The sequence below is a fragment of the Opisthocomus hoazin genome, chromosome 4 (assembly GCF_030867145.1).
Source record: "Opisthocomus hoazin isolate bOpiHoa1 chromosome 4, bOpiHoa1.hap1, whole genome shotgun sequence".
NCBI lineage: Eukaryota > Metazoa > Chordata > Aves > Opisthocomiformes > Opisthocomidae > Opisthocomus > Opisthocomus hoazin.
This window is the reverse complement of record NC_134417.1, coordinates 9,105,174-9,120,014: the sequence shown is the minus strand read 5'-3', so window position 1 is coordinate 9,120,014 and position 14,841 is coordinate 9,105,174. Positions and strand designations below refer to the sequence as shown.

At 46.6% G+C, this 14,841-nt stretch overlaps 1 protein-coding gene across 1 annotated transcript; it reads left to right on the top strand.

The window, feature by feature from the left end:
• The first annotated feature begins 8,837 nt into the window (after positions 1-8,837).
• SCG2 (secretogranin II) lies at positions 8,838-14,586 on the top strand. Its single transcript, XM_075417847.1, has 2 exons — positions 8,838-8,940; positions 12,267-14,586. The coding sequence occupies exon 2, from the start codon at positions 12,281-12,283 to the stop codon at positions 14,162-14,164; it is 1,884 nt and encodes a 627-aa protein (XP_075273962.1). The 5' UTR covers positions 8,838-8,940; positions 12,267-12,280; the 3' UTR covers positions 14,165-14,586.
• Positions 14,587-14,841: the final 255 nt, after the last annotated feature.

Below are 14,841 nucleotides of genomic sequence, written 5' to 3'. Positions count from 1 at the left end.
TATTATCTCGGTTGTCACGATGCTCATGTGATGTGTGTGGCAACAGACGTCGGTGTTCCTCACTCAGCTGAAAAGCCTTGTGTGAAAGTGAGAGGGCTCTTTCAGTGCGAGCGCTTGCAAATGGAAGCCAGCGGCTCAGTCCCATCCTGCCGCAGACGTGCGTTTCCCGCAGCCCCGGCCCTGCGCCAGATCGGGCTGACGCGACAGGGGTAAGCAGTGTCTCTAGACTTCACGCTTGGTTTTTAAATGTATCCGGGAGAAAATTTCCGGAGTAAGGATGCTGCAGGTTTGGGGTGAGATACAATAATGTGTCTGTTTGCTTTCAGATTCGGATCCTATTGAATCTGAATTATTAGCCCAGCTCTCAAGCAGCTGTTTTCATGACAAGCCTTCTATCGCCTCCAGGGATCCCTGGATACAAATGGTTTGTTTTGAGTACATTCCATTTGACTGGAAAAATAGCTTACGTTTAATATTTTATAAAAGAGGCTGTGTATTTTATCTTTGCTGGTACAGAATCTTTCCATCTACTTTTCAATACATATCCAATTTTTTGCTCAATTCTTTCATTCTGAGGCAGAAAAAGATGATCTTGCATCACACAGTCCTATGTTGTGCTTAAGCTGGGAGTGCTCAACAAGATACCTGTAGCCATAAGGTGTTTGGTCTAATATTCAGACAAGACAGTTGATGGGCTACTTTCTCACGGGGTATTTGTCCCTCCTCCAACTTACTCATTACCATTTTCCTACCTGAATTATAACATCTAGCTTTCCCAGCCCCGAAGGGCCTGACCAGACACAGGCTGTGGGAGAGACTGGGAGCGAGAAACCCGGACACCACTGCTGGAAGACCACATGACACATCCTCCTCTTTGGCTTTCCTCCTGTTTGGAAAATCAGGTGGGTGGATTGGCATGTCTGCCTGTACCCCACGGTGGTGGCTCAGCCTGGAGTGCGTTTCCAGCTGGTGCGTGGCCGGGAGGGCTGGCCCAGGGTTTGGAAGAAGAGTGAAGCAGGAGCCTTGGGGCTAGGAAGGGCACTTACCAGCAAGGTGTATCACACAGAAAGTTTTTGCCTTAGGGGAAAATTGCTGCATTTCCTCCCGATTACATGGATTTCACTTGCCAGTCAAGGCTCTGATAGATGAGAGAGACATGCAAGACTGCTATCTAAAACAGTTGGGAGGTCCAAGCAAATGTTCTTCCCAGCTTGCAGAGGTGTTACTAGTTGTCATGTAGATTGCAACCTGTTTGGGGAAACCCTGTTACCGGTGTCACCACTTACATTTTGACTTTTGCTAGAGAAGGGAGCAGCCTGCCTAGAACTTTTTCCTGAGCCCAAGAGCTTTTCAAGACTGAGTGATAAGAAAAAGCAAATTACAGATTCTGAAAGAGCTCTTACTCTTTTCAGTGGACGGACGTGTTGTGCTATGTCCCCAGCTCCCACCCCATCCCACGCTGGATGGAGTGCGGTGGCTTGTCCATGTGCACCTATGCAGGATGTCAGCTCGCTGCTCCCAGACCACATTGCTTGATTTCTCTGTCTCTTGCTGTTCAGAATGCGCCTCCTGCACATCTGGGTGATGGCATTAAATCCTCACCATCGTGGACTGTCTCCGCCAGTTGAGACACAGCCGCACCAAGTTCTGCTCAGCTGTACAAGCTGCGGGGCATGGCTGACCACAGGCCGGCTGCCAGGCAGGAGGCTGGGGGGAGGCTGGGGAGTAAATCATTAACCCCTTATCTCTCCTCTGTTTGCACTGAGGTTCTGGATTTGCCTTGATCCTACAGTCACCAAACTAGCAAAGCTGCCATTGAAGCCAGACAACTCTCCCTGGTTGTGTAACTTGAAATTCAAAATTAACACAGTTCAACCCTAAAAATATAAGCTCTCTGCTTTAATGCTGATGTAGCAAATGCTAATAGCTATAACCCCATGGGATGATATGAACTTGTGCTCTTATTTTGATGCAATCACTCATGTTTATGTTGAGTTAACTTTTGGTTTAGTATACACTTAAAAAAAACCCCATGACATGAAGTGGCTCTGCCTTTCCACACAAGCTAAAAAATCAGACTGTTTGTCCTGTTCTTGGTAGAAATTTTCTCCAGGAAGAACTTCTACCACATTGGCTCTGTACTGTACGTTGCACTGAGTCTCTTTTTTCTGTCTTTGTCACATTCATGACCAAATGCTAAATTTGGTTTTGACCCAAATCTATGTAAATTACTGTAGCAATAGGGTTGTAACCTATGTAGGCACATAGTAAGCAAAGAAGGACAAACCTATGGCCACAAAAAAATGCTGTAATTGGCATTGGTGAGACTAAGGACACTAGCAAAGGCAATGCAAGAGAGAATTGTGATGTTTCATGGCAAGGAACCAGAGCGTGGCTTCTTGCCCTCCTAGCTTTAGCAGACAGATTCTTGCACGCTGCATTGCTAAGGCACCCATTGCCCTAATGGCTTGGGGATGGAAGACCATCTGCCCACATGAAGTAACGCAAGCGTGCTAGTCCATGCTTTGATAATGGCTGATTTCTCAAAAAAAGAAAAAAAGGGGGGGGGGTTGGAGTAAGAATGGGAGTGTTAATTTTGGAGTGTCAATTTTGCTACTCTGAGTCCTATCCTGTGTTGTCAGACAAGGAAGCAGATAACAAAGATAAAAAAGGTTTTCTGCCAGAGACAAGGAGATCCAAAATCACTGAGCTTTTTCATGTTTACAAGTGATTAATGTGAAAACTAATGAGGCTTTAATGTACGTAAGGGATAGAAATGGCTTAGCCCCAAGATCATGAAGTTTCCACAGACGAGAATTGCTGAAGCAGTTCAGCAGAGGACTAAATAATGTAACTAACCTTATGCACAGCTGTGAACCACTTCTATCCATTTATTTAAACTGAAAAATCACATAAATGTGTGTACAGCTCACTATTGTGCCAACTTTTTTCACTCCCATGTAAAACCTTTTGTTCTCTCAAGAAGAAACATCGCTGAAGGTCAGTTTTGGCTGACCCAAATACCCCAAGGTGGCCAATACCCCAGGTCGGACCCTCACAGCAGCCAAGGAGCTTGTGACGGGCAGGTGGCACTCTCCTTGGACAGTAGAGGCAAAACGATTTTGCTGTCTGCTGTTGCTGGTTGTTGCCGCAGCTGCTCTGAAGGGCTCCGAGGTTTTGGTTAAGTAATCACCAATGACGTTGAGTGAACCTGTGCAGTTTCTCCAGCTGCCAAGCCATGGTTGCTTTGTCTCCTTCCCCTGTGAGCCAGCAGTGGGGAGCGGTGCAGCTTCTCAAAAAGATACGGCCTGGTTCTAAGCAATCATCATGGGTTTTTTTGACTCAACTTTGCCAAAGGAAAGTTGGCTGGGGCTGTGGTACGGGCTGCATCTTCTGTGTCTGAATGACGCTAAAAGCTGCCGGGTTGTGCAAAGTCTCGTGGGTGTCGCATTGTTCAAGCAGCTTGGGAGCAGCAAAACTTCCCTGAGCACAGCGAGCCCCGCGGCTGAGCTCCTCCAGGGTCAAGGAAAGGCGAGCCTGCCCCACGCTAATTCACACTCATTTCTCGACTTATCCTTGGCAAGGTGCACAGAAATCTTTTCGTGCTCAACAACTAAAAATAAATCCTATTTTGGGTTTCAGAGGCAGTCACATGACTAAAATGAGCCATTCAGTTTCATTCATGTTTGCTGTCTATTAATCTTTTCCCCTCACCCTCAGCAGGGTATGACTCAGGGCTTTGCATTGTCTTCCTCCCCAAACTATCTGTGTTTTGACTTTAAATTCTGCCGTCTGACGCAAAGCAGTGCTGAAATCCTGACAGTTTGATCCAGCCAGCTCCCAGGAGGCCCTTGATCTTTACTGGCTGGTAAATGTAGCGCTCAGAACAGCTATGCAGAGCAGATATTGATATTTTTACACCAAAAGTTGGTAAGCAGATGTCACAGGCTTGTGAAGAGCCTTGAAACTCCACGGGAGAAAATATATGAGTATGTATGTGGGGGAGGCCTGGAGATAAAAATAATTCGGTGGTTATATGAGTGGACATATATTCCTTAATCTGTTGGTGTTTTGCTATTCCTGTTCGTGGTACTCAAACTGGAGGCTGCACTGGAACAAGCTTAGCAGTAAACTCTTTCCCTGTTGATTCATCTGCTGCTTTCCCAGGTTCCTTCCCACGGAGTCTTCTCGCCTGCTCCAGCCCTGGCTGGGCTGATCGGTCCCAGGCACCTGCCCTGAGCAGGGGCTCTCTGCTGTGTGGTGGACCCCAACCACCCCAAGGTCCAGGCATCCTATAGCAAGCGTAGGTTACTGGGCAGAGGCAGCAGGGCTGGGCTCCTCCCATGGTCTCTGAAGAAAGCGAGAGGCACTGCCAGCGGTGACAAAGCCCTGGGGCAGGACCTGCAGCAGGCATGGCACAGCTGAGCCCCAGGTGACTCCAGCCCTGGTGCAGGAGGGCTGAGCCGCTGTGGGCGCAGAGCGGGGCTTCCCACCACAAACCACCACTGGTTCGAGGTTTGGTTGTGCTGCAGGCTGAGCTCCCACCAGCGGGCTGGTGGGCACGCGGGACGGAGAGGCTGCCCGCAGTGAGGCCACCCGGTCCTTGCCACCTCCTCGGGCCGGGCTCCCGCAGAGGGGCCGCTCAACCCCCGGCATCAGAGCACGGAGCTCCCACTCTCGGGCAGCACGGGGCGGGCAAGGGAAAGCCCACCTGCGGCACGAGAGGCCTCCGCTGAAATAGCGACGCTGGGGAGGTTGTTGGTACGTCCCTGTTGCAAAGGCGGCCCTGCAGCCGTGTCTCAGAGGTAGCAGTCAAGCCCTGCCCTAAGGCTCCTCTTTCTATTCAATTTTTTTTTACATGCAGGCAGCCTGAAATCCTGAACATGTCAATATTGGGTAAAAGTCAGGATTTGGGGATTTGGGGTTGGTGGGGTTTTTTTTCTTCGTTCTTTGCAAAATCTGTTGTTGAACCATCCCTACGGAGCGAGCAGCAAACCTTTAGGGAGGTGTGTCGGTCAGGCTGGCCTTGAACCTACTTAATCTCCTTGCAGCGTGGAAGAAAGCCCAGTGATCTGTGGCCACCAGGCGCTGGCCTTGACATCCACGCTTTTAAAGGACTGTGGTTACAAACTGGGAAGCCCTTACTTTTCCTTACAATGTTATATTTTTCCCTGCCCTTACAGCTTTGGAAATGAAATCTGAGCCATTTATTATGTACTAAATTTAGGGAGGCCAAAAATATTTGCATACAAATATGTTTGATCTCCCAAGCATGCAAAATGAACATAAAATAACAAGTCTAATGTTGGACCCAAGCAGAGTTCAAGTATTTTAAAATTAAAATAATTTAAAAGAATCTATATCTGTGATGGCAGATTAATTTTTCTGAGGAAAGAAAACCTCCCCCTTCTCATTACATGCAGAATAAATGCAGACACTGAAGTCAGATATGGACTGAATTTTAAATGTGACAATGGCACTTATTCTGCAAGAAATGCCACGTCTGTAATGAATTGTAAATTATTTTTAGTTGCCACTGGAAACGGCAGAAACGGGGGGAAATAGTCAATATTGACACAACCCCGCTTTATTTTTAAGCAGTGCTGATCTTTGGTGACACCAATTAGAGGAGGAGAGAGCTAGAGCCAAAGTGAACTGCACAAACTGCAAACGACTTTGGTGTTGAAGAAAAGAGCCGCGACAGCCAGACCAGGGTGCTGCCTGCTGCTGCGCGTGGCTGCCGGGATGGTCGGACCATCAGGATCGCTGCTTCATCCTCCCGTGTGCGCTGGGCACATGAGATGGGGGCAGGTCTCGCTGGGAGACCGCAGTCCACCAGCGGTGGTGGTTCCATCACCCCACCAGTGCTGGTGCTGTCCCAGGACTGGGCACAAGTGCAACGACACCGAGCCCCACACCAGCCCTTGCTACCTCCTGAAGTCAACTTGTCTGACTTTTCTTTCTCCATTTACTTTAGGGATGATGATCTTCTAGCTGGGTACGACACAACACAGTGCGCCGGAGTCCTCCTGCCTCTGTTTGCTGCGGTGAGGTTCCCCCACCCACCCATTGCCTTGTTTCTTACGTGAAATGAAACAAAAAAAAAATCTCTCTGAAGCTTTACTTACCCTGAAGTTCGCATGCAAGATGCAAGATGATTGGTTAACTTCTAGCTTCTCATGATGCATAACTATGTAAGGTAGAGCATGTGACAGGGCGGGCCATTCAAGGAAAAGATTGTGTTTATTACTGGTCTGTTCCCAGGAGCCACAAAAGGATGCAGCATCGTCAAAATGCACTCAGAAAAACAAGATTACCAAGCTCCTCTTGTTAAACAGTTGATATTGAGCTAGTTCTAATGCAATTTCCTAAAATTTGGAGATGCTGTGATGTGATCTCACTCTCGTATAAAATGCCATGGAACTTCTAATGACAGCATGGATCAAATTTTCTGTTGCATGACTCATTCTGAGGAAAAGAATGCCGTACACTCAGTATGACCAGGAAGAAAGTACATTCACTAAAGGCCCTCCCTACAGGACTGTGCGGATGCAATCAATCACAAGCACAACGTCCAGGCAACGCTTTTTGATGTGGAGTAAAATTGACAGCTGAATTGTGGATACCCTTCAGTAAATTTTATCCACTGACCCCCAAACTGCCACGGCAGAGACCTAAGCCAAGTGTCTGCCTGACTTCACACGCAGTCAATCTCAAGCGAGCGGTTAAGGACCGGAGGAAGGAATCGTGCTGATGTGCCGGTTAATCGGGGTTGTCTGAAATACGTGCTGATGCTGAAGACCAGGGATAGATGGACAGGGGCAGCAGGATGATTTTATGACAGAGAATTTGCTAGATACGTGTTAGGTGTTTGGTGGCAGAATGCACAAAACAAGAGTCTGTTGGGGATGCATGCAGAGGCACAAGGAACTCCCTGAAAATCTGAATCGAGCATTTTTCTTCTTAGTTTTGTTTTGTTTTGATCACAGTGACGGTTCTGTCGTCCGACTGAGGTTTATTAGTGACAGAGCCTCGCTGCAGGGGGCTGTGGTCAGCACTACAGCTCCCCGCTGCTCAGGGCAGGCCATGGCTGACTTGGACCTGGCTTTCTGCTCACTGCAGCAGATGCCTTTCAGCTTCCCATCTTCAGGGCTGCTATCGTGGCTCCTAACATAACTTCTCTTTTGCCTCTTTTCTGCCTGGGTCCAGTGATGAAAGAGAGCATTTTGGATGGTATCTGGGGCCTGAGTAAGGCTGTTGCTGAAGAGTTTCAGCACAAAAACTGGTCCTGTATTTTACTCATAACTCTATGCGAGGTGAAATGACAGGCTTCCAGATCTCCAGTTCAACTACAACAAATGCAGCAGGGATAGACCTTTTGTCTGTCTTCATGGCTGCAATTATTTGTACCTTGCTGTTCTTACGACAATTTAATTTTGTAACATTTATTGGTTTGGAAGGTACATTCATCCTAGCTTTTTGCATTTTGTGCTGTAAAAGGTCAAAATTGTCAGGGAAGATTTATTTTGGGGGAAGACGAGTCCTTATTTAAAAGCCAAAGTGAAACAACCTTTCTGGAACAGCAAGGAAGCAGAAGGAACGAGCAAAAACCCAGAGCAGCAGCTGAAGCAACGTGTTAGGTCTCACGCTTTCGCATTTACGGCGCAGTGGTATTCACTCGCCCCACTGAGCCGGGCGTGCAAGCGCTGCCCTTTGCGCACACGCAGTGCTGACAGCGGGGCTAAAACTGCCGGGGCATGGCCAGTGGTGCCTGGCAGCGGTGCCATGGGTGGGTGGGTGCGTGGCCCCTCGCTGGCAGCAGCCGCACCGGGGGGAGAGGGGTTGCAGCCGGCAGCGCGGCAGCCTGGCCCCAGTCCCAGCCACGGGAGCTGCCATGGGGGGATCCCTCTGCCTTGTCTTTCCCCGCCGTGCCAGTCTGTCTGTGTCAGGCATCCCATGGAGGGCTGTCATCCCGCTCCCCCAGCTGCACCCAGCCCTCAGCAGGGTGCTCAGGGTGCTTTAGATGGTCCAGAGCTCCTGGGCTTCACACACCTGATGAAGAGGCCACGGATGCCATGAATTGTCACTACTCTGTCACAAAGCCAGAACTGTGCTACAACGGCTCATTCAAGGGCTTTTTTTTCTTTTTTTTTTTTTTTTAAATCTGCTTGGACTGTAGCTGTTAAAAGGCCAGCAGCTGCCAAAACACGCACGGGCACAGCTAGGTGCGCACACAGCACACGCTGCCCTTCGTGCAGTGCTGGGCTCAGGCTCACCCCCCCCAGCCTTGGCGTGCCCCCCGCTGCCCTCCCACCGCACAGAGCCGGCCGTCAGCCCCTGCCCCTGTCCCGCAGAGCTGGGTGTGAGCCCCTGCCCGCAGGCCCCAGGCCCCGGCCAGCTTGACAAAGGTCTCAGCCCCGTCACCCCCCGGCCCCACGCCTCATGACCCCCGGGCTGTGGGAGCCGAGCAGTGGGAGGCACTGCCTGTACCCTGCCTGCCCGGTTTATTTTCAACCTTTTTTTCCCCTTTCCCCCCTCTTTCTTCCTTCTCTCCCTTTCCTCTTTTTTATTTTCCTTTTTTCCCTTTTCTTCCTTTCCTTGTTGTCTTTTTTCCTTTTCTCCCATTTTCTCCCCTCTCTTTCTTCCTCTCTCCCCTTTTCTCTTTCTTCTTTCTTTTTTTCCTTTTCTTTTTTGTCTTTTTTCCTTTTCTCCCCTTTTCCTTCCCATTTTCCCTTTCTGTCCCCTTTTGGTGTCCCCGTGGCGGGGGGCGCGGAGGCCCCTCGGCCGGTCCCCGGGCAGGCTCCCGCCGCGCAGGACGCGCTTCCCGCCGGGCGGGGCGGGGCGGGGCGGCTGACGTCATGGCGGCGAGGGCGGTATAAGCGGGCGCTGTCCCGGTGCTGAAGGCGGCGGCGGCGGGAGCGGCAGGAGCGGCGCTGCCAGGTAGGGGCCGGGCGGGCGGGGCCGGGGACGCGGGGCCCGTGCGGGGCTAAGCGCCGCGGTGCAGGCAAACCCCGCGTGGCGGGACGCTGGCGGGGCGGCAGCTGCCGTTTGCCGTGCGATAGAGCTGCGGAGCGCGGACCGGAGCCGTGCGCGTTTCGTGTGTGTGTGTGTGTGTCCGGCGTCGCTCGCGGCCGAAGCCGGGAAGAATCGCCTTTCTGTCCGCCGCTGCGCCGGCTCGCCGACATGGCACTTCAGTCGCGGCAAAACACAGGCTGAGAGGTTACCTTGGGTGCAGAGCCGGTCTGACCGACTCGCCGGCTGCGTACGCACACCAACGGGCGTTACAGGCACTGGGACTGGGGCTTTTCCCCTGCTCCTCGCCCGTTTCTCATTTTGTTCGTGTTTTGAGTCCCTCGCTCAGGATAAAGGGTTAGACAAGCTTTCTAAAAAAGCAAATCTACTGCAGTCATGTCATTCATTGCAACAGTAAATGGGAGGAAGAGCGCGTGATGTATTGCCTGATGGAAAGCTGCCGTTGGATTCCCCCTCAGACTCTCAGGGCAGGGACTCCTCTATAGGAAAGCTTACGAGTTTTCATTGCAAATTTTCACTGGAAACATTACAGTCACATCACAGGTGACTGCTGAGAGAGATCGAGAGAGAAAATTACTGCTACCATGGAAACATCCCAGAAGGGAGATTTACTGTTTTGTCTGTTTTCTCAGGAACTTCTGTCAGTCTGCATTGCCTTTGTACATGTTAAACCGTGAACTCGATTACCTCATATTGTAAATAGGAACGTCTACATTTGTTGGCCAAAAGATAATTTTCCTGTTTGGTAGGTGCTAGTAGAGGAGAACAGATGCTTGCCATCTAGGCTAGCTTCACAATTACCCATCTGTAGGCAAAACAGCCATTTTAGCACCTTGTCCTTTGAGAGGCACAGAAGAGAATGTGTTAATATGGATCCTAAAGACAGACTAAAATGTCCTCTGTTTTCTGAAAAAATACGGAATTAAAGTCTGAAAGGCTGGGGAGGAGTCCTCTTACCCTAGATAATGCAGTATATTTAATGACAAGATTTTATGACCTGAACTCAAAGCTTTTAAAATAAATCATTCCCAAAGCCATTTGACAAGGCTTTCAAGTATCATCTACCAATAAATTAGAGGTGAAAGTTGATCTAGAGACAAATGCACCCAAAATACCTGGAGAGGAGCCAACGACCTGTTATTCCTGCAAAGGAAATATCCAGCTGAGCAACATCCTTGTGGAACACTAAACTAAACTTTGCTTGACTATGTGCATTTTGAGTTTAATGGGATGCTGATGAGTCCTACAAAGGCTGTAACTATACAAAATTGTGTGCAGGGAAGGAGGCTGAGTTTCTGGTGTCTGTGAGAGGGAGGTGCCTGGCAGATAATTATGGAACTGGTCTCCCTTCCCCCACCCCTCGGAAAGGACAGAGTTTCTCAGGCACTGATCAAACTAACTCTGTTAAGAACCACTCTCTCTGCTGGAAAATAAAGTCTTTATTTCATTTACTTGCTACAATTAGTAGCAAAGTGAGGTTGTTTTTCATGGAGGTATACCATTATTTATAGGACTAGTGCCTTTTCTGTGACAGAAAACAAAGCAGTGCATTGGCTTTGTTTCAGGGTAAACTCAGATTGGGAGGGTGGGACCTTCTCATCAGCTGTTCTGACCTAATCCTTTGTGAAATCAATGCTCAGACGTCTCCAGGCCTGAGTAGTCAGAAGTGGTTGGGCAAATTGTTTTCTCTTACGGCTGTTAGCTTGCCCAGGCGTACTGAGGGGAACTGAACTGATACTGCTTTAATTATTTAGTTCAGTCACATTGTGTTAAGAACAAAAACTGAGTGGAAAAATCTACAAGTGAGCCGAAATGGGCATATTCAGGCTCACTTTCTACTTAGAGCAGTGGGTAAATAGCGGTATACATAGCTCTTTCAGTCTGTCATGAATCACCAGAGTCTCAACAGGATGCTTTTACCAAGCCAAAAACCAAAGGAACCAAAACAGGTCAATTAATCAACGTGGCTGCTATCTTTATAATTTCTTCCTCATTATTGTACTTCATTTGCTAAAGTAACTGGATCAGAAAAGAGTCTCGTCTGTCTCAGGGCCCCAGCGTATCAGTGCCTGAGCATCTCCTAGGAAATAAGTGATGGCATTTTTTACCCTTTGCTGGGTGGAGGGAGCGCAGCTCCCCGCAGGACCGGGCTTGTGCAGCTCTATCCTCAGATGCAGCAGTGTGTAATCTTGTTAATTCACTTGGATGCATATTTTTCCCACTTCTGTTCCAGCATTTATTGTTGGCTGACGTGAGCTGGGCAGATTGACTAGACACGGGCTGCTACTGATCTGTGCTAACTGAATTTAGCTGGCTTCTGCCAATGGTCACATTTCTGCCTGTCCTGGGACCTGATTCAATTTCTGTAGAAGTGAATGAATGAATGAATGAAATCACCACTCATAACCTCCTTACTCGAGCTCATTTCTGATACGGCCTTTAAAGGATTCAGTAAAATCATCTTGTACCTGTAGGATAAATTATCCTGTTCTTATAGGGGATCATTGCCCATAGGAAAATGGTTCACTTATAGAGCTTCTTAGCTAAAATTCACCTGTAATACAATTTATGTTTTTAAAATGAAATAGCAAAAAAGGAAGTAATAACTCTAACAGTAATGACAGAAAGAAACCTGCAAGTCAATTTATATGCCACGTTCTCCACTTCATTACATTAATTTTATTGCAGCCTAACACCATTCAGTGGTATTATCCTGGCATGAAATTAGATACCCTATGGAAAAATCTCACAAAATAATTCTGTATGCAGTTTTAATATTCATATTTTGAGTGGCATTTAAATATATAGATATACCGATTTTACCATTTGAAGCCTTCATTTTCATAATCAAAATGACATCTAGATTCCTCTATGGGCAGTTCATGAGGTATATAGGAGTTGTATTTTATACTTTCCTGCTGCCATTGGAAACTTGATTTTCATAAAATACATTGAGCATAGATAAGAAATTTCTAGCATAGGAAACCAATAGTTTCCATTGAACTGAGGAATCATAGGAAGGATTCAGAAAAACTCCTATTTCCACCAGAATATATGGCTTCCACATATGAGTTATATTAAGTTTCTGTAATTAATAAAAACTTGTAGTACTGGTGGTAATCTTCATGATGTGTTCCAGTTAAAAACAGCAATCTCTATCTTGCTTCTCAGTTTGCTAAGTCTGTCTCCACATGCTAACTGCTTCTTTTTTTCTTCTTCTTCTTTATTCCAAGGAAATATTTAAAATATGGCAGAAACTAAAACCTTCCAGCTTGAAGCAACCTGCGCTCTCACGTTTTTCTTTGTCCTAAGCTGCTGGGTTGATGCAGCTTCCTTCCAGCAGCACCAGCTGCTTCAGAAAGATCCAGACTATGTAATGAAAAACTTACAGCGGTTCCCAAATCCCGATATGATCAAAGCTTTGGAATACATAGAAGATCTTCGCAAGCAAACTAACAAGGGAGAAAGCAGCCCTGATTACAACTCTTATCAAAGCATCCCATATCTCCTGCAACAGAAAGAAAGCAAAGATCAGGTTCACCTACCAGATAATGTAAGGGATTCTTTGACTGAAGATGAGACCCAATGGGTTAAGGTAATGTTGGAAGCCTTGCGGCAAGCTGAGAAAGAGTCAAAAGCTGGCCCAAAGGAGAATAAATCTTATGGTCTCAGTTCAGATAACAGCTTTCCAGCTGGGGTAACTGATGATTATGAGGCTTACAAGTGGCCTGAGAGATGGCAAAAATATCTCAAAATGCCACTTGGGCACTATGAAGACAGCTCAAGAGACAGCCCTTTCAAGCGTACTAATGAAATAGTGGAAGAGCAATACACACCCCAAAGCCTTGCTACGTTGGAGTCTGTGTTTCAGGAGCTGGGGAAGATGGCAGGACCTAGCAACCACAAGAAAGAAAGGCTGGATGAGGACCAAAAATTGTATACGGATGATGAAGATGATGTATATAAAGTGAATAACATTGCCTATGAAGACGTGGTTGGAGGAGAAGATTGGAATCCCATAGAGGAAAAAGTGGAAAGTCAAATCCAGGAAGAGATAAAAGACAGCAAAGAGGAAATTGATAAACATGAAGAGGAGATTGACGATGAAATGAAAAGATCAGGGAAACTCAGCTTCCTTGAGGATGAAATAAGAAGAGACAATAAAGACCAAATGTCAGAGGATGTTTCAAAGCTAATGAATTATTACCTAAAGAGGCTGATGGGCAGTGCTGGAAATAGGAAATTAAGGACTGGAGGAGATCTTCAGGAAAAAAGAGCACCCACATTTTTTGATAAGCCACTCGACCCTCAGTCTGTAGCTCAGCTGATTGAAATCTCAAGGAATTTACAAATTCCTCCTGAGGATTTAATAGACATGTTGAAAACTGGAGAAAAAAAGCAGCTTCAGAGTGAAAGGTTGGAAGCTGAGCAGGAAGTGGAATACCCAGAAGACCTTGACGAGATTGCTGAAACTAATCTAGGACAAAGTGATATATTTAAAAATAATGTAAACTCTAAAAACGGGTACGTGAAGCAGCCTCTTAATGTCATTCCAGAAGATCTACCTGAAGACCTCAATATTGAAGATATTGTCAGTCTTCTGGGAACTGACAATTTAGCTAATCAGAATCCCTCCTATTTACTAAATCGTCTGAATCAAGAAAATGATTTGCCAAGACTGTCTTACATTCCCAGAAGATTGAAAGGACACCCATTTCCCAGAGCTGCCTGGACAAATGATTTGGAAAGGCGACAAAGGGAGTATGAGAAATTGAATGAGAAGGATGAAGAGCTGGCTGATTACTTGGCAAAGGTGCTGGCAAAATATCCTGACGTTATCAACATGAACCAGATGAAACGAGTCCCAGTACCAGGTTCTGAAGGTGACCTGCAGGAAGATGACCGGCTGGAGCAGGCCATCAGGGAGCACCTAAGCAAGCTGGGACCCCAGGAGGCCGCGAAGCTGGCTTCACTCAGCAAAAGGCTTTCCATGGCTGGGGAAACTGACGACACACAAAACAGGCAGTATCTGGATGAGGATATGCTAGCAAAGGTGCTAGAGTATCTAAACCAGGAGAAATCAGAGCTTGAAAGAGATCACGTTACTAAACGGGCAATGGAAAATATGTAATTGTACCCCAAATACTATTTCTCTTCAATGTGTTGACTTCTATCCCAATTCAGTTGTGATTTATTCCCGCTCTCCCACTGAACAACCTATGGTAGACTACTTACCACTGAGCAGTCTGCATATCTTTCTCAGAGCTGTTATATTGTTTATTGATATATATGTTATAAATTATGGGGTGAACAACAAATTTCTTCAAGTGTTTTAAGAAAACAATTCAATGAAATCAAGTAAAAGTACAATATGTAAACAACCAACCTTTGCATTGTTAATAAAACATGATAAATGAAGAGTGACAATTATAATTTGAAATTTTTAAGATTAATTGGATTATTTTGTTACTGTCTGTAGTGTTTTTTGTGGAGTATCAAATAAAAAAATAAAGCATTATATATATAGTTTTATTTACAAGCCTTTTTCTATTCAGTGTTTTATTGTTGATGAATAAATTATTTCTGGACAATAGACTGTGTTTCTTTGTGGCAGTTGATAAAGTCATACTAATTGAAACAGAAACAGGTTTTTTTACTTCTACAGACAATTTTTCTGGAGTCTATTATTTTACCGTAGAAGTTGTTGGTAGCACATACTCCTGTTTCTCTGGGCTGTAAGAGCGCTGACTAGCATTATTACAGGGCAGTGGGTATCTGAAAAGCTTGGTGAAGTCAACCAAGGCAGGA

What these genes read in the sequence shown, in the direction of transcription:
- SCG2 (XM_075417847.1), top strand. Translation starts at nt 12,281, where the DNA reads ATGGCAGAAACTAAAACCTTCCAGCTTGAAGCAACCTGCGCTCTCACG.